This window comes from Pholcus phalangioides, unplaced genomic scaffold, assembly GCF_987345545.1.
Source record: "Pholcus phalangioides strain wild (caught in Gottingen) unplaced genomic scaffold, Ppha-v1.0 ptg000015l_1, whole genome shotgun sequence".
Taxonomy (NCBI): Eukaryota; Metazoa; Arthropoda; class Arachnida; order Araneae; family Pholcidae; genus Pholcus; species Pholcus phalangioides.
In genome coordinates, this window is record NW_028301608.1 from 2,682,532 (window position 1) to 2,706,061 (window position 23,530).

The 23,530-nt window shown below is 41.1% G+C and overlaps 1 protein-coding gene across 3 annotated transcripts in view; it reads right to left on the reverse strand.

Annotated features, from left to right (window-relative positions):
- LOC149075241 (protein SSUH2 homolog) overlaps positions 1-5,092 on the reverse strand; it is a 38,465-nt gene extending 33,373 nt beyond the window's left edge. For 2 of the 3 annotated variants that reach the window (XR_016193973.1, XM_089242546.1), the window contains exon 1: positions 4,788-5,082. Coding sequence is in view for 2 of the 3 variants with exons in the window: in XM_089242546.1 (XP_089098672.1) it covers positions 4,788-4,923 (136 nt within the window). In the remaining variant the exon portion in view is untranslated. Of the gene's footprint in view, positions 1-4,787 lie in introns of all 3 variants that reach the window. The other variant, XM_089242547.1, reaches the window with a different exon arrangement.
- Positions 5,093-23,530: the final 18,438 nt, after the last annotated feature.

The window sequence follows — 23,530 nt, forward strand, 5'->3', positions numbered from 1 at the left end:
TTTCGAAATTCTAATTTTTTTACATTAAAAAATATTTTTTTTTTATTGTCTGGGGAGGGGAGGCACACGAGCCCCCTCCCGCGTACGGTTCTGACCCCCACCAATATGCGTTAGGAGGTGGGGGCAGTGCTGACAAGGGGGAGAGGGGTCAGAGTTTTGCTTACTTTTGCTGAAGGGGGTCAAAAATGGCTAAAAATTTGCTGACGTAATACTTGAACTGCCCCAGGGCCAGGGCGACAATGGTTTGTGGGCTTCAACAACGAGTTTTGGAATGTTTACTTTGGCAACCGCTGTTCCCAAATAATGTGTGTTTAGTTTTGTGACTTATTCAATGCTTCCCTTATATACACGGAGAAAACTCGGGTAGCGCCGGGTATTTTTGCTAGTAGTGCAATATAAATACTGTACTGTATAGTTATTTTCAATGTTTTCTAAAAGGCTATTAAATACAATACAAATGAATACAAATACAAGGCCACAACGAGGTGACTGAAAAAAAGATGTCCATAGCAAATGTGGATGTCATATATTCCTAAAATACAAACCAATTAAAAGCAACCCAATTAAATTTATATCAACTGAAAACTCTATATACATGATAAAAATGTAATAAACTGCCATAAAAAAATATTTATAGTTATCTTATCTAAGAATGGATGGCTTCACGATTTACCCCCCCCCCCATGTCTATCTTACTTCTTTTTAAATGCATCAATTGTGTTAGAATTCACGACCTCCGGGGGTAAGCTATTCCATTCATTAACAACCCCAATAGAGAAAAATTCTCTTGTGACACACCACAACCTTGAGTTGTCCCTTACCAATCGATCCTGGTGTCCCTTTGTCGAAGCAGTCGATTGACGATGTATTCATGGTCCATCATTCATTTGAAAATTTTAAAAACTTCGATCCCCAACACCTGCGTCCTTTACCTGATAAAAATTTAATTTTTACCCGTTTATTAGTTTTGGACAAAATCAACTAAGAAAGGCATCACTTTTTCATGGTGAATAAAGTTTATGAGATATGAGCACTCATCTTCAACCAGTTGCGCGCGAGCACCACTGTGCTCTCTGAAGCACCCATAGACCTCTATGCCCACGTCCGATATCGCGCTCACGGGCACTTAATGAACGTCCCGATTAAACACCTTGTACAAATTGCATTCAAAGATTAAAATCATCCCGATTTCACGCATTCGTATGTCCAATTTGCCGTAAGGGTGCTCTTCTTTGATGATGGGTTCAGGCAGTGCTCGTGACTACAAAAAGGTTGAAGACCTCTGGCTCAGAGTCTGAGAATGACTGAAAATGCTCCCGAACTTTAAGAATTTTTAGAATTTTTTTTTCTGCGCAGAAAATAATCCGCCAATAGGTAGCAGCATGTTACTTTGTCATTCCACACAGATATCGAAATTCTCTGCGCAGAGAAACAACAGGTCTGTGGTGCAGGTGAAATGAAAAACAATATGCTCCCATCTAAGAAAAAAAAAGTTAGAGGGCATATCATTTTTTCATGTTGGAATAACTTCTTTTCCTTTTCCTTCCCGGGAGCATCATGCCCCCCCCCCCCACCATCAGGTCCTGCAGACTGTGATCTTTGGTGGTCCTCTTTTTTTCTATAGCGAATTTTTAGTATTAAAATAAATAACAATAACATTTGTCCCGGGGACTCGTGCTAGAGCCCTGCCAGGCCTACCCTTGTAAGGGGTCATGGTGCTCCCTTAAACCATTGAGGATAGATGCTTGATTTCGTACTCAGGAGATATTTCCACCGACAAAAATCAGATAAACACCCTATGATTCAATGATTAGCATCATGATTATTTCAGTCATTCTCGTACGGAAGCATTTCTTCTGGTGTTGGTTATAATCAAAGCTCTTGATTCGTGAATACGGCGTGCCTCCCAGTAGCCCACTTATACATAATCAGCGGTAAAAGTAATAAATTCAGAGAAATTTATCAAACTTACAAAAGTTGTAGACGATTGCGCATTATATATACGTACATATAAAACCGGATTGATCACATTTACGGTGACATTATAAAGCTGTTCGACGTGAAACGTTTCATCTGAAAAAGTGATATTGCAACACTGTATATTCAGCATTTCAATTGAGAAACATAATATACCCAGGGTCGCACTTAGTAGACGCGCTGACCGGGGCGAAAATAATTTTGAGCCTCCTTAGCCTCGATTTTATATCATTTGTGTGTGTGTGTGTGAGGGGGGGGGGGGATCGGCATCTCAAGATTCGTGTATTATCAATCACAGAATACAGGAATGCTGAAAAATATATATGCTTATTAATGATAATTCAGAATCAGTCAAAGAAAATAATCCCAGAATTGATAAAAGTTGAAAATTAATGAAGGAATTCTTCTCAGTCTATACCGAAATAAATCTCATTATGTGTAGCAAATAATAATGTACCTTCGTGACGACCAACTGAAATTTTTACTGCACCGCCTGTCGAAAAGAAATTTTCCGGAAACATTTTCTACTACTTGGCTCCTAAACTTTACAATGCATTAGCTTTAGAAATTCAAAATTACCTACCCAAAATTCAAAAACGCCATTTTCAAATTAATCTTATCAATAAACGATATTGACGTAGGCTATATTTTAATGTCCAATAGCGAAATTCTTATTACTTGTATGCCTAGGTGTGCCATAATTCTATCTAACTCAGCATCAGATATGAAATTTATTTGAATGTATTGTACGAAAATTGCATTTGAATATAATTAATGTATTTGCAAATGTATATAATTACGAATGTGTATATATTTATAATTATTATTTATACTGATTGATGTATATATTTACTTACAGTTTGATCATAAATTGTCTACCGTCAACTATACAGGCCTCTTGTCGACTAATAATATGTTATATATTGTAATTTTTTATGATATATCGTAAACTGAAGTAAATAAAATAAATAAAGAAAGAAAAAAATTCAGAATCGACAGAAATTCAGAGTTAATGAGAGAAAAACCCCAGAATTGATCGAAATTCAGAATTAATGAGAAAAAATCCTAGAATGAATGAAAATTCAGGAACAACGAGAGAAAAATCCCAGAATTGACGGAAATTTATAATTAATGAAAGAAATAATTTCCAGTATTGAAAATGTTTGCGATAGATGTATGTGTATTTTTTTCACTTCTATTACGATAAGTGCGGGGGCCGGTGCGACCGCACCAGTAGCACACCTCTAATAAGGGCGGCTCTATCTCTAGTTGCGAAACTGCAAAAACAATCGGCAGCGCAAGCAATAATGAAGAAAGTATGTTGTACCACAAAAGCACCGCCGTACTTCAGAAAAACCAATTTCGGCTTTTTTTGGCTTCGGGGCATCGCAAACTATGTGCTGTCAATGTTTTTTCTCCTGATGGTAAACGCTAACGTTTGGGGGGGGGGGGGGGGAAGAGTTCCTCTTGAATGATTCTCACAAATGTACTCTATAAAACAAATTTCATACAATATATGGCAGCTGGTGAACAGGTTTTACGTTGACTAATGTTTAGTGAAAAGTTGACATCGAAATCGCTTTGATAAGAGAAATTTCCTTTGCATTTTTAATGGAAAACGTAATCATTTTGAAAGAAGTTTGATTTTTTCTTGACATTTTCAAATTAATGAGATTTGTGACTATAGATTGTTCGCCACAAAAAAAAAAAAAAAAATACTGAAAAGAATGTGTTTTATTTAAAAAAAATTTTTTTTTTTTTGGTGGATGAGGTTTTCTTAATGCAATTGAGTAACCCGCGGAACATTTACTGATCACTTAAGTGGCCCACGGTGCATTCCCAGTTAAATTATGTGACCCGCGACACGTTTTTGAACCAGTGAAGTGACCCGTACTCTTCAAAAAAGGTGAGCATCTTTGTTATAGACCAGGGATGGCAAATCTATATCAGCGACAATCTATTTCTTATGAATGATGGTCTTGTTGGGCTGCCAAACCTATAATTAGTATGGTAGACACTCTTAAGAAATTATATAATGCTTTTCTGTTCTCAGCTTCGGGCATAGTTTCTGGACGCCCCATGTGTACGAGATTCAGGATTCGATGGGGGGGGGGGGGAGGAACATGCATTGTATATCCATGAATTCTTAGGGGTGGGGAGAGCGCTAAGAGCCCTCTTACAAAGTCTATTACGAAGGCGGCTTCATTTATTAGGAAGGCGGGCCTAAGTACCCTCATTCCTCAGGTTCATGGCCCCACATCCCGGAACAGGCCCCCTGTCAGACTTTTCACGGGCCCTTCTATAGTTAATTTATAGCGTGAAAAAGCAAAAAATGATGAGAATTGTCCCGGGCCCCAGGACTGCAGCCCTGTTAGCCCCGCCCTTGTAGGAGCCATGCTCAGGTTCCATTGCCTGCATAGCATGGTGTAGGTAAGATGAATTTCTATCGATGTACGTACATGTACAATTTGCGTTGCGATAATCGAGTTTATGATTCAAGTATAAAAACAATTTAAAACTCGAACGAGTGGCAGACTGAACATTTTTACAGAAAAAAAAAAACGACAATATTCTGCAAGAACGGAGAAAATGATCGTGTCCTGTAAAAACGGCACCTTTGGTCTGCGTGATAAAATTCGTAGATTTACACGTGCACCGTAAATAATCGTGATAGTGGCACGGCTTGGAAAAAGGTTGGTCACTCCTGATCTAGACGAAGAGGGAACACAGGATGTAAATCAAAAGTACAGAATTGTTAGTTGAGATTATTACTCATCGTATGTTAACATCAAAACAAGAGGGAACATTACCGTTCACGGAGTTCAACCTGCTTCTGGAAACGCTGGCGACACTGTATCGACGATGGCAAGGAGCGGATAGGCTGCTACGTCTCCGATTATATTCCAGCCTTTCCTGTTGTAAGCTCGCCCTTCTATAGATACTCATAGTGCTGCTCTGTTCGGACTATTCTAGTAATCCAAACTGGACCAGGATAAATCCGAATCGTGCAAGAGGGAGAAAATCGAATCGCTACTAATTATAGAACCGGAGACGGCTCTTCAAGCCGCTGAGGATGAAGTCGGACAGATTTCGGTTCGCAGTTGATTCAAAGTCTCATTCTAAGAGGAGGAAGTCAAATAGAACCCAACCCACGGTCCTACACATGAAAATTTTCTATTTTTCTTAACTTTTCCAGCCAAATCTATCAGTTTCTGCACTCAAGTCATCAATTTCAACAGCCTTTACCCATCCCTCTTGGCACAGACATTTGTAAATAATCCGTCTGCAAGTGAAGGAGTAAAACTCGTCGCTCTCTCTCTCTCTCTCTCTCTGCGAGTTATTTTTATTCTAATGTAAATAAATATATAAAAGTTTTGGATTAAGGTTTAGGCACAGGCCAGCACGTTTTTTCCGGTATTTTTCGACTTCAACAACTTTCACATTTGGCCAGGCATGTGTGCATCTCTTTTTTACTTTGCAGCGCATTTTGCGAATAAACAAGTTATAGGTGGTTCCCACTCGTGTTAGGATTTTTGAAAAAAAGAAAGAAATTTTTATTCATTTTCTTTCATTAAAATTAATGAATAAAACAGTATAAGAGCCAGAGGCGGATTTATGGTTTTGCAGTCTGTGGGCTACACAAATTTTGCCGCTTCTCTCCCATTCTAGTCTGATTTCCTTAATCAATAATTAGGACTACGTAAATTTCGTATTCACAAAATAAACGCGATAAATGCGAAATAAATGCGAAATTTGCCAATCTTCGAGAGTGAACGCGAGAATTTGAATTTTTACTACTTTTTTTGTGAAATCTCGATAATTCACATTTTCGTCGTTATTCTTATTATTTCTTGACGTCGCTTATTATAATAAACTCGAAACGAAATTGAATAATCTGAAGCATCAGATTCCGCACGTTGCATGACTGCGTCCTTTAACTTATTAAAAACACTTCTTGGTGACAACATCTTGCACTACCAATGCTGGGCACATGAACTGAATCTCGTGGTAGACGTATTCATTAAAGAGCTCAAAGAACTGAATTCTGTTGCTGCCAGAGTCACCCTTAGGGGCGTGTGACGCACCGGGTCCAGTGTTTGGGGGGAACCCATACTTAGTTATAGAACTGAAAAAATACACATATATCAAAAAAATTTTAATTCTAGGATTTTTTTCTTTCATTAATTCAGAATTTTCCTCAATGCTGGGAATTTTTTTCACATTAATTATGAATAATCATTAATAAGTAGATAATTTTCAGTATTCCTGTATTTTGTGATAATGCATGAGCCTTTGGATGCCGATTCATGGGCGGTGATTCCAGAAGGAGTTAGATGCTGATCCTGTTCTGTTGAAAGTGAAGAGATACATAGCACAAGGCTGGCCCAGGTGTGTAACGGCTGAAATTCGTCCTTTCTGGCTCTGCCGAACTGACTTGTCAGTGGAAAACGGTATTATTATACGTGCGAATAGAATTATGTGCCACCAAAGTACAGGAAGTACGTACTGTCGGAGCTTCATGGGGGTCACCAAGGTATGGGTGCTCTCAAAGCCTTGGCTAGACAGTCTGTGTGGTGGCCGAATATTGATAAGGGCATTGAGGACTTGGTACGTTCGTGCATCGATTGTCAAGTCGAAGCTTCCGTTGCTCCATCAAACTTGGCACCATGGCCTTCCACAACGGAGCCTTGGAGCAGAATTCATATCGACCATGCAGGCCCGTTTGATAACCACATCGTTTTGTTAGTAGTGGATGCTGCCACTAAGTGGTTGGAAGCAATTCCGGTGTCTTCGACATCGTCAGCTGCTACGGTCGCTGCATTACGATCCCTCTTTGCGAGATTCGGACTGCCCAGGACAATCGTCAGTGATAACACAACATCGTTCACTAGTCAGGAGTTCTCGGATTTCCTTCGTAGGAACGGAGTCATCCATGTTCGAGCTGCGCCGTATCACCCGCAGTCCAATGGGTTGGCTGAAAGAGCGGTGCGCTCCATGAAGGATGCTTTGAGGAAAATTAAGGGTGGCTCCTTCCAGGAAAGGCTTGACAGAATTCTGTTTCACTATCGAAGGACACCCGTCTCCTCAACTGGTCAAGCTCCTGGTACGGCGATGTTCAACAGAGTCATGAGAAGCAGGTTGGACCTGTTGAAACCGGGTCAACATCTGGCGAAGGATCCCGATCTCAAACCCAAGTTTGCACCTGAGGATAAGGTATGGTGCAGAAACTACGCAAGTGGCCCAAGGTGGATGCCAGGAACGGTCTCCGCTTCAAGGGATAGGGTCATGTCGGAAGTGAGTACTCCTTCGGGTCACGTGGTTCGGCATCGGGACCAATTGCGTCAACGGCGTTCGGTGTCACCTTCGCGTTCAGCTGGTTCCGAGGTATCCCAGCAGCCCAATAAATCAGAGGGGCCCGATCAGACGGAGAATACCGAGTCCACCAGAAATGAACCGACGAAGGCAAGTGATCCTCAAGCTGTTGATTCATCACCTCCTCATCTGAGGCGTTCACAACGTCGCAGGCGACCACCTGAAAGACTAGGTGTGTAGTGAGTTGCGTAACTGAACTCGTGCATTGTAGTGCAGACTTTCTTTTAGAAGGGAAGGTGTTATATATATGTTATATTTATATGTATGACTTGGCAACAGCGCGAGCTTCAATGAGCGCGCGCCGTTCGATTGCTGGGGATTCGAGTTCTAGCGGCCATGGCGGTCGGTTGTGTTTCTCCGTAACTATTGTACTAATGTGGCCGCTGTGGTGGTCGAGTGGTTATAGTGCCGGACTCGTGATGCGAGGATCCGGGTTCGAACCCCACAGTGGTGGTCGGCTGAAGTTGGTTTTCTGTGGTTCCCAACTTCAAGGCGCAAATGCGAGCCGATCTCCCCGTTAAAAAGTCTCGCCACAGAGAGCAACAGTCCTACAACGGTAAATCATTCAACCATAACACTTCACTCATAGTTAGTAAAACTGGGGGCAGATGACAGCATTACACAGAAACAAACTTTACGTCAGGTTGCACTACACGTACACGCACATTCCCGCATGTACCGATTCGTTGGGGGGTTCCGCGGGGGGGGGGATGCATGTGTGGTGTAGCAGTAGTAGGTAGGGGCTCGGGGATCCATGATGTTCTTAAGTCAGCCACCTCGTTGGGCAATTTGCCTGTTGTGGCGTTGTATTTGTATTTGTAAAATAATTTCAATCTTTGACAATAATCGTCTTCGCCGTCGTTGGGAACGGACGTGCTATTATCGCGCTCCGCTCACCGACACGCCAGTGCGCCATTTTGTGTCTTTCTTTGTGTTTTTCTTCGTTCTCGTGAGTTTTACTTAGCGTGTTGTTTATTTTTGGGTCATATTCTGCGGTGATTTTCTTTTTTTTTTAGCGCACGTTGGATTGTGAGATAAGTGGTTTTTTTTTTTTTTATATTGCTCTCATTTTTTTTAAATTTTCGTTGTGTATTTTCGATCGACTTATATTTATTTTTCTCGTTCGCATTTCATTTTCGTTGTTTTTTCGCCAGGTTCGCTCGCTTCTTTGATATAAGTTCGTAGGTTTTGGACGTTAGTGTTAGCAAACAGTGTATACTTTTTCCCGGGTACTCTCAATAACGTTGTTTTCCTTCCATTTGGGCCTATTGTTGTAGTGTTAGTGTTTTGAGATAGTTAGCTAAGTTGTTAGTTAGTTAGAGTCGATAGTTAGTTAGAGTCGATAGTTAGTTAGAGTTGTAATTCTAATAAGTATAAATTGTACTTCGTAGCTTAATACTTTTTTTAGAGGGTGTTGTATTCTTTATATACATATTTATTTTATTCTTCGTGATTTAGTGCTGAGCATTCTACTTTACGTAATTTTTTCGTATAATCTCTTACGTATATTTTGCATAGTAATGTATTTTACATTATTTTAATTTCCAGTTAACGTTTCTCATTTTCGTATTGTTAAGTATTATTATTATTATCTAGCTTTAGCAATAGTGTTAGTATGCCTCGACCTCGACTAGTGTTGTGTAGAGCTTGCGACGGGAGGTTTCCCTGGTCTAGGGGTATAGTAGCTGATAGTTTCAATTGTAAGGGGTGCTTGGATAGAAAAAGGCTGGAACACGAGGTCGAAGCTTTACGGGAAAAAGTTAGGGTGCTAGAGGGTCCGGTTATAACGGACCCGCTGGTCGTCGAGCCACCTGTTGATGAAGAAGCAATCTCCACGAACAACGACATTTTAGAGGGCGAATGGGTGGTCGTGGATGAGGTAGAGGGGGATAGTGATAGGGGTTTAATCATCGGCGATTCTATGGTTAGGGAACTTGGGAACCGAGTGTGTAGGGATTTTCGGGGTTTCGAGCGCTGTTGTCTTCCTGGGGGGAAGATTGGCAACGTTCGAGACGTTTTTCATCGCCGAAAGTTGCCCTTGCGGGTGATTCTGTGGGTGGGAACAAATCAGGTAGGAGCGAATATTAGTGAGTCTCTGTCAGAGTACCGGGATTTACTATTATCCGCTAGGGAGGGGGGTTCAGATGTGGCAGTGATTCCAGTGCTGCCAAGGGGTAGTAGGGGATATAGGAGTAGGATCCACCAATTCAATATAGGCCTGAAGGACATTTGCTCCTCACTTGGGGTCACGTTCTTGGAGCTTCCCGCATTTACCGATAGGTGGCTTCGTTCGGATGGGATCCATCTAAATAAGAGAGGGGTCTGGGAGGTTTACGATAGTCTTAGGTCAGGTTTTTTACTCCCAGACCACGTAGTCGGGAATGCGGGTTAGTTAATGATAATCACAACAGTACTGACGGAGAATTACCCACCTCTGACTTGGATGGCTTCTCGATTGACAACAAACCACCGGGCAAATTAAAATGTGTGTTAATAAATGCCAGGAGCTTGGGTAACAAGAAAGATTTTTTAGAAACTATGATAGTTGTGGAGGACTTGGATCTTATAGCCATTACAGAATCTTGGGCAAACGATGGGGATGAATCTTTCTTACACATCTCCGGATACGATACTTTTTTGAGAAATAGATCTGATAGGAAAGGGGGTGGAGTGTTGATATACGTGAAATCATGTTTGAAGGCTAGAGAGTGTAACGTACAGAGAAGTGATATTGAAACCATATGGGTTGAACTTGAGAACAAAAGACGTCATAAGCTTATTGTTGGGGTTTGTTACAATCCACCGAATAGGGATCAAAACTACATCGCCAAAATGCACGATGAAATTTCCTACATGTGTAAGCGAAAGAGGGTTCTCATACTAGGGGATTTCAATTACCCGGGTATTGATTGGGAGAACCTTTCATCTGGAAATCAGTATGAAAGAGACTTTCTTAAGTTGGTGCTCGAAAATTTTTTGTATCAACATGTATCAGAAGCCACTAGGGGTACTGCTATTTTGGATTTAGTTCTTACTAGTTCTGAGGATCTAGTTGAACATGTTTCGGTGGGGGAAGAGTTTTCTTCCAGTGATCATCGTATCGTCAGATTTCACTGTAACTTTTCCTCGGGTAAGGTTGATAACAAAAGATTGGTTCCTTGTTTTCGGAGAACTAACTTTGATGTTTTGCGAAGAAGGTTAGCGGAAGTTTTCAAAGACCGGTTGGAATCAGTAGGGGTGGTAAGTCAATGGGAAGAATTTAGTACGAAGCTGTCCTCTGTTTTGCACGACGTCATACCCTTTGTTCGAAAAAAGCGTGTTTGTACATCACACCCTCTATGGTTCACGGATAGCGTGCGGAACCTTTATCTTGAAAAGAAAAGAGCATTCAGAGAGTATAAAAGTGGACGAGGTGACCTATCATTGTTTACTGATAAAAGAAGACTGTTGAAGAAAGCGATAAGGGATAGTAAAAAGCAAGTTGAATCTAGGTTGGCAGATAACATTGGCTCTGACCGAAAATCATTTTTTCGATACGTCAATAATGGATGTAAGGGGACAGTTGGCCCCCTCTCGATAGGAGGCTCTAAGGTAGAGAGCAATGTAGGCACGTGTAGTGCTTTCAATGACTTTTTCGCGTCGGTTTTTAATGGAGATAATGATATTCGATATACGGGTGTTGCATGGGGTAATAAAACGCTCAACGATATTCAAGTGGAAGACGTGGGGGTCCTAAATCTTCTAAGAAATGTATGTGCAAGCAAAGCACCAGGACCAGATGATATCTATCCCAGGGTTCTCAGGGAAGGTGCTAATGAATTGTTGGGGCCAGTCGCACAGATATACAGGAGTAGTGTTGCTGAGGGTATCGTCCCGAGAGATTGGAAACTGGCTAACGTTGTTCCGATATTTAAGAAGGGTAGTAGAGAAGTGGTGTCTAATTATCATCCAGTGAGTTTGACGAGCTCCCTCTCGAAAATTTTGGAAATTATCATCAAAAGGCAGTTTGTGAAGTGGATAGACGAGAATAATGTATTGTCGGATAATCAGCATGGGTTCAGGAAGGGGAAGTCATGTGTAACTAACCTCCTTTGCTTCTATGATTACGTGACTAAGGCTTTGGGTAAGAGCAAAAATGTCGACGTTGTTTACCTTGATTTCCAGAAGGCATTCGATCGGGTCCAACATGGCAAACTCTTGAAGCGTTTACACGAGATTGGAATAGGGGGCAACTTGCTGAATTGGATAGAATCGTGGTTAAGAGATAGGTCGCAACGAGTTATGGTGAACGGGGAATTCTCTGGTTGGACAGACGTCACAAGTGGAGTTCCTCAGGGAAGTGTCCTTGGCCCCATACTTTTTTCACTTTTTATCGACAAACTCGATCAGGGTATCGATGGAATTACTAGCAAATTCGCAGATGATGTGAAGCTAATGGGGGTAATCGGAAATGAAAGCGATAGGGAGTTGCTCCAGACCAACTTAAACAAGATTGCAGCATGGGCAAATGAATGGAGCATGACGTTTAGCGTAGATAAGTGCATGGTCGCTCATTTTGGTTCGAACAACCAACGGTTCTCTTACGAGTTGAATGGTGTCACTATCCCGGATGCAACTAGAGTCACCGATTTGGGAATTCTCATTGACGAGCGACTTAAGTTTTCTGAACATTGTTCAGCGGTTGTCAAAAAATCGAATAGAATGCTTGGTCTCATTTTCAAAAAGGTCTCTTCGCGTTCTCCTAAAGTCATTCTTCCTCTTTTTCGAGGCTTAGTTCGTCCTGGACTGGAGTATGCTGTAAGGTTTTGGAGACCATACCTACAGAGGGACATAGACTTGGTTGAAGGGGTGCAGAGAAGAGCTACGCGTGTCCTTATTGGCACACAGGGCTTGAGTTATGAAGAAAGACTTCATTTTTTGAATATGTTTACATTGGATGAACGCAGGTGTCGAGGAGATATGATCGAAGTGTTCAAAATTTTCAATGGGATGGATAGGATGGACCATGAACTTTTAGTACACCGCCAATCGACTGCTTTTACAAGGGGACACCAGTATCGATTGGTGAGGGACAATGCAAGGTTATGGTGTCGCAGGGAATTTTTCTCCAATAGGGTTGTTAATAAATGGAATAGCTTACCCCCGGAGGTAGTAAATTGTAACACAATTGACACGTTTAAAAAGAAATACGATAAACATGTTGGGGTAAATCGAGAAGCTATCCATTCTTAGAATAAGACAACCATAAGTAATCTTTATGGGCATCGTATAATATTTTATCATGTGTATATATTGTTTGTAATTTGTGTTAATTGCATTTTTAATTGGGTTGCTGTATTTTTGAAACATATGACAACCATATTTTTATGGGCATCTTTTTATCAGCCACCTCGTTGGGCATTTTGCCTGTTGTGGCGTTGTATTTGTATTTGTATTTGTATTTGTATAATGTTGGAATAAAGCGCAGTTATGCTATTGTGTAATTCCGAATGCTCCTCCAGTCTGACTTTTATAAATGTCTAGTGAGATACATTTCACTATCACAAGTCACCTCCATCTCAGCAGTCCTCTAACAGACGAACAAGTGGAAATTGTCTACCTTTCAAAATCACGAAAATCACGGAAAGATAAAAAAAAATTTATCAATTTTTTATTGGAGACAACCAGAATCTGATTATCATTCCCAAACCAGCATTGCCGTTTATATCCCGCAAGGGACAGAGCGGAGCCATGTTCGGTGTTGGCGCAATGAACATCTCGTGATCGCTAGAGTATGATTCATGTAGTGCCTCTCTGTTATGAACACCTCGTGATCGATAAAGTATAGTTCTTGTGGTCCCTCTGCTATGGATACTCGTGACAAACAAAATGATTCTCCTGGTCCCTCTGCTGTGAACACCTCGTAATCGATAGTGTATGGTTATCGTGGTCCCTGTGCTACGGAACTTGTGAAAAATGGTTCGCGTGGTCCCTCTGTTATGAACATCTCGTGATTTATATGATTACCATGGTCCCTCTGCTATAGACACTCCTGAGAAAAAGAAAATGTTTCTCATAGCGCAGCTGCTATGAACACCTCGTGAGAGATACTGCATGGTTCTAGTTGTCCCTCTGTAATGAACATCTCGTGATCGCTAGAGTATGATTATCGTGGTCTCTTTACTACACTGGTGTAAGAAATTGAGAGAATTTACAGACTTGGTCGATTATCTCTAGAACTACTGTACCGATTTTAATGAAGTTTGATACTTTATGTACATACATTGATACAATACAAAACAAATAACCATTCAATAATTGTAATACACACGCATGATCGTGCGTAACACTCGTTGGAGTCGGAAGGTATGAAACAGCGGTTGCAGAATAAACAAAAAAATGGGTTAATAGATGGGTTAATAGGGGGTATGGTCCCCTCTTACAGATATACATGTCTCGTAGCGTGATTTCATACTTGAAATAAGGCAGTTTATCATTTCCTGTGGCAATTGGTCCCACTCGTTCAGCAACGCTGTTTTCATTCCCTGGATGGTTCCCGGAGGGGGGTTGCGAGTTGCAATTGCCCGCCCCAGAGCGTCCCAGACATACTCTATAGGGTTAAGGTCTGGAGATCCGGCGAGTATCCTCACTCTCTAGAAAATCGTCGAGCAGAAGAGCTCTATGTGGCCTCACGTTATCGTCCATTAAAATGAACTCAGGGCCAACTGCACCCCTGAAAAGGCGAACATAGGGCTCCAAGACCTCATCCCTATACCACACACCAGTCACAGTGCCTCTTTCAAAGATATGGAGAGGCGTGCGGCCATCCAACATGATGCCTGCCCAGACCATTAAACCTCCTCCGCCATAATGGTCGATTTCACGGGCATTGGAGGGTAGGTAGCGGGTCCCTGGTTCTCTCCATATGAACGTACGGAGAGAATCAGTGCTTAGGCTGAACGGGGACTCATCAGTGAAGAGAACGGTCGCCCACTGATCCATACTCCAATCTCTATGCTCTCTGCACCATGATAAACGGATTCTCCTGTCCGTAGAAGTGAGCGGGACGCAAACAGCAGGTCTTCTTGCAAACAACCCTCTCTCATGAAGTCTTTTGGAAACAGTCACCCTTGATACACGGGTTCCTGTGGCTGCATACAAGTCACGAGAGAGCTGAGAAGCTGTAGCACTCCTGTTACACCTCGCTATAATCGACAAATGGCGATCTTCACTGGCTGTCGTGGCTCTTGGACGACCTTGCCCAGGCTTTCTCTCGATGGATCCGGTATCCTGGAACTGTTTCCATAAGTTACGCACGACGCTGGGCGTTAAATTAAACTCTCTACAAATCTGGACTTAAGATTGGCCTGCTTCTAGCCTCCCCACAATTCGTCACCTCATTCCATCATCTAAACGTTGGTGGTTACTCATTTTTACTGTTACAATTTGTTACAATTAACCGACAACACATCATTAACCGAATGTTGCAAAATAACACCAAGAAATTCGCCAAGGTGTGCCAGCAAACGAAATGAGTCTTAGCTTATAAAGCCTGTTTCCCTACTGGCTCTGCCTACATACACGTGTACGCTTACGTATTTGGCGTACAAGATTTGAATTTTTGTCTAGAAGCAGTGGTTTTACATTCAGTTCAGTTTTTTTCATGAAATTCGATAAAATATGCAAATTCTCTTAATTTATTTCACCAGTGTACTTGAATGGCCTCCATACAAGAAAATTATTTTCATAACTAGCAGGGTTGGCAAGTTTTTGCCACAGTGGTAAAAACCGCCCCGGCAATAATTCATAGAATTAAAAATTAGATTTATCTGTTTCAAATTTTATGAATAAATAATTATAGTCTTTTACTTAAGAATTTTTTATACCAAATCTGGTTAATGCCTGTTTTTTTTTTGGATATGTTTTCATATTTTTGGTTGCTGAATATTCATTTTTATACCATGTAATTCTATAAGTTTCACATGTTTTTTAAGTTTTTATATTGAAAAAAAATATTTCGTAATTTAAAAACTAAGCTTTGTATGTCTTGAGTAAAAAAAATTTTTATTAATTTTTGCCTGGTTTTTCCCCTTTCTGCCACTGTCCCGGTAAAAAACCCAACCTTGATAACTAGCAGTTCCCTTTCTTGTCTCGTAAATCATTGCAGCTTGTTTTCTTGTCCACATCATACACAAGCATGGATGGTACAGAGATGAGAGATAAAGGATGGAAATCCCCCAATCATGAAAAATTGTATCATTTGCATTGGGCAAACATATCCATTCTTCCCCCCCCCCAGATCACCATGCACACCCTCTGGGAACCACCCTACCCCTGTTGGAAGAGCATGTGGGGCTTATGTGGGGCCATTCAAGTATTACATCAGCAATTTTCAGCTATTTTTGACCCTCTCCCCCGTTAGCAAAATTTCGGCAACTCTGCCCCCCCCCCCACCTCTTATCACATATTGGTGGGACCAGAGATTGTACGCGGGGGGGGGGGGCGGCAAACGATCAAAAAATCATTTTTAAATGGGAAATATTTTTTTTTAATTCACCCCCTTGCCTAACTGCCCCCTCAAACCTAATTTTGTAAAAATGAACTAAGCGGCACATTTACAGATCACTTAGGTGATCCATGGCACAATTCCAGAGCATTTAGGTGGCCCGTGGCACATTTTCAGATCACTCAAGTAGGCCTGTGGCACATTTTTCAGATCACACAAGTAGGCTTGTGGCACATTCACAGATCACTTAAATGATCCGTGGCACAGTTCCAGAACGCTTAAGCGATCCATTGGCACTAAAGGGATTTAGAAATCCCTTTAGTGACAGTTGGTACAGTTTTAGAGCACTTGAGTGACTTGCAGTGCGTCTCTACATCACTCAAGTTACCCCGGGCACATTCTCAAATTACTTAAGTGATCCGCTGATTATGGATCACTTGAAGTATGTGACACAGTTTGAGAGTACTTGAGTAGCCCAAACACATTTCTAGATCACTAGAAGGATCCAAGAAACATTTAGAGATCACTAAAGTGGCTCTCTAGGAGACTTATCAATAAGGAGATTCTTAGTTCAGGTACCCATAAACCACAGTTCAGGATGCCATTAAGAATATTTCATATTTTTATAAAGGATGGTTGATGACATAAGCATCATCCAAACCCCCCTCCCCCCTTGTCATCAAAGTCAGCAAATCGGAACATCCCCCCCCCCCCATCAATGCTGATGTAATACTTGAATGAACCCTGTATGAGAGTCTAGCAAATTCACTCAAGGACAACGCATTAGATGCACCGAGTGGAAACAAAACAGTTTAGCCCAACCGTGCGCCACCCACTTTTGTCAGGAGCACTGGTCTTGAGAAAGGTTTTTCGAACAGATTCTTTGTTACACTGCTCTGAGGAGCTACAAATAAGCGCTGATTAAGGCAAGAGGCACCTCGTGAGTGTAAAAAAGTTTGAGAACCCCTAGTTTAGCCAGACATGTCAGAAATGTTTCAACCCTTTGGGTGCTAGTCTTGAGTTTCATGTAGAAAAGACCCCCTTCCATAGGTAAGACAGGACATGAGAGTGATCTACAGAGATCTTAGAAAGGTTTGAGAGATCTACTAAAGGACTTATCTATAGGAATGTTAGTTCAGGTGTTCACAAACTAAGAAAGGTTTTCTCATTTTTGGTATTCTTAAAAAAGATGGAAAATAAAGATGAAATTAAGAATATTTAATATTTTCATAAAGGGTGGTTGATGATGTAAGCATCCTTCAAACCCCCTTACCCCACTGTCATCAAAAGTCAGCAAATCCGAAAACCCTTTACCTTCCCCCAATGCTGATGTAATATTTTAATGACCCCTTAGAAAAATGGCTGATTAAAAAAGAACAGACTTGAATTTCAGTTTTAGTTTGTCTGAAGAACAATAAAGTAAAAATTTACCATTTTTGCCCAGTCATCAAATATTCCTTGCGTATTTAACTTCAATCGAAAACTGTCTGCATCACCTTTGAGCTTCTGTCCTTCAACATGATTTTCCCAGCCTTTGCCAAGAACATCTTCAACTCGTTTCATGTATACAGTCAGTTGCCTGTCAATCTAAAACAAAGAAATTTTTCCCATTTAAGATTAAAATAAAATAATAAATTCCTAAATCTCTTTCTAAACACATCTTTAATACTTTGGTTTTTTTATTTATAAAGATTGTCTGAGGTAACTGGAGTTAGCCTACATCAGTACGGAAAACTTTCTGGATAGTTGAATATGCATCAATAGAAAAGTCTGGTATAGTCAAATATAGGCCTATATTAAACTGACACAGGCAATTAGGAAGATATTTTTTCCTTTGCAAGTATGTCAAAGTTCTTTAACAACACTATTTATGGCGAGTCTTTAAATACAGTCGACACTCAATTTTATGAACCCATAATTCACAAACTATTTTTAAAGTTAGTACAGGTCCGTAAAAACAAGCGTGACTGTAGTTGCTGTTCCAACCAAGCACTTTTAATAAAGTGTTACTCAGAAGCTAAGTTGCTGCTTATTTGCATTTGTAAAATCAAATGCGTTTATTATTGCCTTATTTTTATTTTTTCCTTTATCAGAAAGGAAATTTTTGACTTTGATGGGGGGGGGAAGAATTACTACATCAATAAAACTTATCATTGAGGAAATCAATGTCGATTAACAGAGTCCTGAATGAATGAGAGTTGGATAGTCAAGGGTCAGCTATTTATTTGCTTTTGCTCCAGCATTTTGTTGTCTTTATCAGCCATTGATACATTTCCCATGATCACCCATCATATCCTCTCCCACTGCAATGAAGATCTAATTATCCAGACATATATATGTCTTTTACACTGAGTAAAGCTAATCAAGGCATTGCTTTGCTTCATGGTTTCTACATTTTCATTTTTGTATTTATGAGACAACTGCTAAAGTAAATGATGCATATTCATTGCCCTAATTAAAACTTCGTTTTTATATCTCATTAAGTAAAATTGTCAGACTTTACTCAGAACTTTTTTTATCAACTAGTGATAAAACGGACATTGATGATTCACGGACATTGGAGGGTAGGTAGTGGGTCCCTGGTTCTCTCCATATGAACGCACGGCGAGAATCGGTGCTTAGGCTGAACCGGGACTCATCAGTGAAGAGAACGGCCGTCCATTGATCCATACTCCAATCTCTATGCTCTCTGCACCATGATAAACGGATTCTCCTGTCCGTAGAAGTGAGCGGGACGCAAACAGCAGGTCTTCTTGCAAACAACCCTCTCTCATGAAGTCTTTTGGAAACAGTCACCCTTGATACACGGGTTCCTGTGGCTGCATACAAGTCACGAGAGAGCTGAGAAGCTGTAGCACTCCTGTTACGCCTCGCTATAATCGACAAATGGCGATCTTCTCTGGCCGTCGTGGCTCTTGGACGACCTTGCCCAGGCTTTTTCTCGATGGATCCGGAATCCTGGAACTGTTTCCATAAGTTACATACGACGCTGGGCGTTAAATTGAACTCTCTACAAATCTGGACTTGAGATTGGCCTGCTTCTAGCCTCCCCATAATTCGCCACCTCATTCCATCATCTAAACGTTGGTGGTTACTCATTTTTACTGTTACAATTTGAAATTAACCGATTGCTGCAAAATAACACCAAGAAATTCGCCGAGGTGTGCTAGCGAACGAAATGCGTCTTAACTTACGCGCGCTTATAAAGCCTGTTTCTCTACTGGCTCCGCCTACACACACGTGTACGCTTACGTATTTGACGTACAAGATTTGCATTTTTGTCTAGAAACAGTGATTTTACATTCAGTTCAGTTCTTTTCATGAAATTCGATAAAATATGCAAATTCTCTTAATTTATTTCACCAGTGTATGTACACCTCGTGACAGATAGATTAGGGTTCTCCTGGTCCTTCTACTACGCACACATCATGATCGAAAGAGTATTGTTACCGTGGTGCCCCGTTATGCGTACTCTTGAAAAATATATAGTGGTTCTCGTGATCCCTCTATTGTGATCGAGAGAGTATGATGCTCCTCGTCCCTCTGCTATGTGATTTTCGTGATCACTAAAGAACGATTCTCGTGATCCCTCTAGCATGTGTTCCTTTGAGTATGGTTCTCGTGGTTCTTTTGCAATGATTGCTTGGTGCTCTATAGACCATGGCTGTCGTGGTCCTTCTACTATGAACACTCGACAAATAGCAAATGGTACGCCTGGTCCCTCTGCTGTGAAAACCTCTTGATCAATAGGGAATGGTTATATTCGTTCCTCGTTTATGCACACTCGTGCATAATCGTTGTCGTGGTCCGTTCGCACCGGACACACTTCACAAAAAGAAAGTGGTTCTCGTGGTCTCTGTAATGAATATATGATCATTAGAGTATGATTCTCGTGGTCCCTCTCTTATATATACCGCGTGATCGATAAAGTATGGTTCTCCTGGTCCCTCTAATAAAAACACTTCAGGATCTATAGAGTAGGGTTACCATGGTCCCTCTGCTATGGACCTTCGTAACAAATAAATGGTTCTCGTGGTCCCTATGTTATAAACTCTTCGTGATCTATAGGGTATGGTTGCCGTGGTCCTTCTCTTATGCACACTCGTGACAATTGGAAAATGTTTTTCTTGGTCCTGTTATAAACACCGGTGGTTGCTATAATCACGAGGTGGTCACAGCAACTGGATCACGAGAAATATTGCTTGTCTTGAGTAATCATAGGAGGGGGGGGGGGGAAACACGGTAACCATACTCTGTTGTGAAGACCGTCGTGAGATAGGTGAGTTTTACGTTAGTTTTACGTTACTTCAGAGTGAGCCAGGGATGCACCAGAAGAATACTCTAGATCACGAGGTGATAGCAGAGGATCCACAAGATCAATATCCCATCGATCACATAGTAGAAGGACCACGCGAATCATAATCTAACGATCACGAAATGTACATAGAGTAACCAGAACCATACTCTATCGATCACTAAGTTTATACCAGAGGGACCACGAGAACCATACTCTATCGATTATTCAGTAGAGGGACCACGAGTATCATACTCTAGCGATCACGAGATGTACATAGCAGAGGAACCAGGAGCATCGTACCCTATCTATCACGAAATGTTCATTAGACAGACACCTCGAGAATCATACCCTGTCTGTTACGAGATATACATAGAAGCGGAACCACACGAGAATCAGTTTCTATTTGCTATGCGTGCACAGAGCAGACGGACTACGACAACCATACTCTATCGATCATGATGAGTTCGTAGCAGCGGGACCTCGATCGACCATATCCTCTCTAACACGAGAACAGTACCCTATCGATCAATAGGTGTTCATAGCAGGACTGCGAGAACCATTTTCCAATTGTCACGAGCATGCATAACAGGGTGGCCACGGCAACCGTACCCTAGTGATCACGAGGTTTCCATAGCAGAGGGACCACGACAACCATACTCCATCGATCATGATGTGTTCATATCAGTGGGATCATAGGAACCATTTTCTATTTGTCATGAGGGTCGATAGCCGAGAATCATACTCTATCCATCACGATGTGTTTATAGCAGCGGGACCACGAGAACCGTACTCCATTGATTACGAGGTGATCATAGCAGAGGGACCAGATGAACCATTTTGCATACGAATCCCCATCGCAGAGGGATCACGGTAACCCTAAACTATCGATTACGAGGTGTATACAGTAAAGGAACAAAAAGAACCAGACTCTATCCATCACGTGTTCATAGCAGAGGCACCAGAAGAACCACTTTCTTATTGTAAAGATTGTCCAGAGCAGACGGAACACGGAATATTTTTCCAATTCTTACAAGTGTGCATAACTAAGGGACCACGGCAACCATACTCCATCAGGCTGTGTTCATAGTAGAGAAACCACGAGAACTACTCTCTATTTGTCAACAGGGTCCAGAGCAGTCCTACCACGATACCCATTTCCAATATAACAGAGGGACCTCGGTAACCCATACTCTATCGATCACGACGTGTACGTAGTAGAAGGGCCACGATAATTATAATCTATCGACCACGAGAGGTTCATAGCAGCGGGAACACGAGAACCATACTATATCGATCACATAGTAGAGGGACCACGAGAAACGTACTTTATCGATCACGAGTTCTAAACGGAGGACCACGGGATTCAGACAATTTATAGTCATGAGATGTATATATCAGAGGGACCAGGAGCACCATACTTTATCGATCACGAGGTCTTCATAGGAGAGGGACCACGAGAACCACACTAATGGGATAACGAGATGTTCATAGCAGTGGGACACGATAATGACTTTATATTTGCCAAGTGTGTCCTGACCAGACGGACTACGAGAAGCATTTTTCATTTGCACGGGTGTGCATAATAGAGGGACCACGGCAACCATATACTACTGAAATCAATGTTTTCATAGCAGCGGGACCACGAAAACCATGCTCTATCGATCACGAGGGGTTCATAGCAACGGGACCTCGAGAATCACTTTCCAATATTTACGAGTGTGCTTAACAGTGGGACGATGGCATCAATATTCTATGGATCACTAGGCCCATCTCTCACGACATGTACATATAAGCTGGACCACGATAACCTTTTTCTATTTGTCAAGCGTGTAGAGAGCAGACGGTTCACGAAAACCATTTTCTATTTGTCACGAGGTGTTAATAGCAGCAAGATCGAGAGAAGCACTTTCTGTCAAGTGTCCAGAGCAGACGGACCGCGATAACCATACTCTATCAATCACGTTGTTCATAGCAGAAGCGCCACGTGATGATGTAATCATATGATTGTAATCATACTATGAACGCGTAAGGATTTGTGCCGTGGTCCCTCTGTTATGCACTCTCGTGCCCATTGGAAAATGGGCACGACGGATCAGGGGCAGGGCCGGACTTAAGGGGGTGCGAAAGGTGCTGTCGCACCGGGCCGCAAAATTTCAAGGGCCGCTATTCTTCCAAAAGAAACCCTTTTCTTTCTCAGCAGTTGTTTTGGAAATTTTTGATTAAAACTTAATTTTTTTCTCCATCAAACTATTGATTGTGAAAGGAGGTTTTCAGTTAGAAGCCCCCCCCCCCTATAATATCATTTTTTGTGTTATTAGGTATATATACTAGCTTATTTCAAACAGGAAAAGAGTGTATGCAGGTGGTCACATTTTTTACCCTTAAAAAAATTCTAGCTTTTCTTTCTGCCATTAAAGATAGCGTTTCTCAACCTATGGTCCATGGACCAGAAGTGGTTTGCAATCAGACTTCATAATTAAATTCTGACTGAATGAAAAATTATTCAACCATTGTGGTTGATAGGCCTAATAACGATATGGAGTTTCTAAAAATTATGCCTTCATGCGTTACACGTAATAACGTATAAACATCTAATAAAATATCGCGTAGTAATAATGATGTATGTAGGTTCACCATAGATCTATGAAAATGCAATCTTAAATTCGGGACGTTTCTAAAATTTACCAAAAAATTCAATTGCTGAAAAATGAGGAAAATAAACGGCTGCTAAAAATCAGTTACAAAATGTACACAAAAAAAATTATTCAAATGAACGGATCACTTTATTTCATTGAGAAAAAAATACGGTAACTAGAATCTCTTAAATGGAGTAAAATACGGAAGATCGGAAATTGTCACCGAAATCCGCGCCAAAAGTAGACACAATCACCAATTTGTGTTAAAATCGCTGAAAAATTGTGGAAAAAACGTTGAACTTGACAAATATGTGAGATCATATTTAAAATATAAATTTATATTTTTTTGCAATAATTATCATAATATAATTTATATACAATGAAAATGATGTGTATGCATTACTTCAGTGAATATTACAAATTTAAATAAACTGGAAAAACGAGACAATATGTATAAAAAAACCGGTACAACCAAAATTACAGGCATGTCCCGTAATACGGGACAAAAGTGGTCCACCAATTTGTTTCAGACAGTTTAATGGTCCTTGGGTTCTGAAATGTTGAAAAACGCTGATTAAAGATATAACGGCTGCATCAACCAAGAAAAAAAAACATGCTTAGGGCATCAAACAAAAGGGACGCCAGAAAAGAAATCTAGTAATTTTATCCTTCCCTCATTGGAGTTACCATCTGGTCTAAAGGTACCAATAGTGCGCACAATGTGTAGTTTCATCCGGTGGTGCCTCCATTAGCCATAGTAGC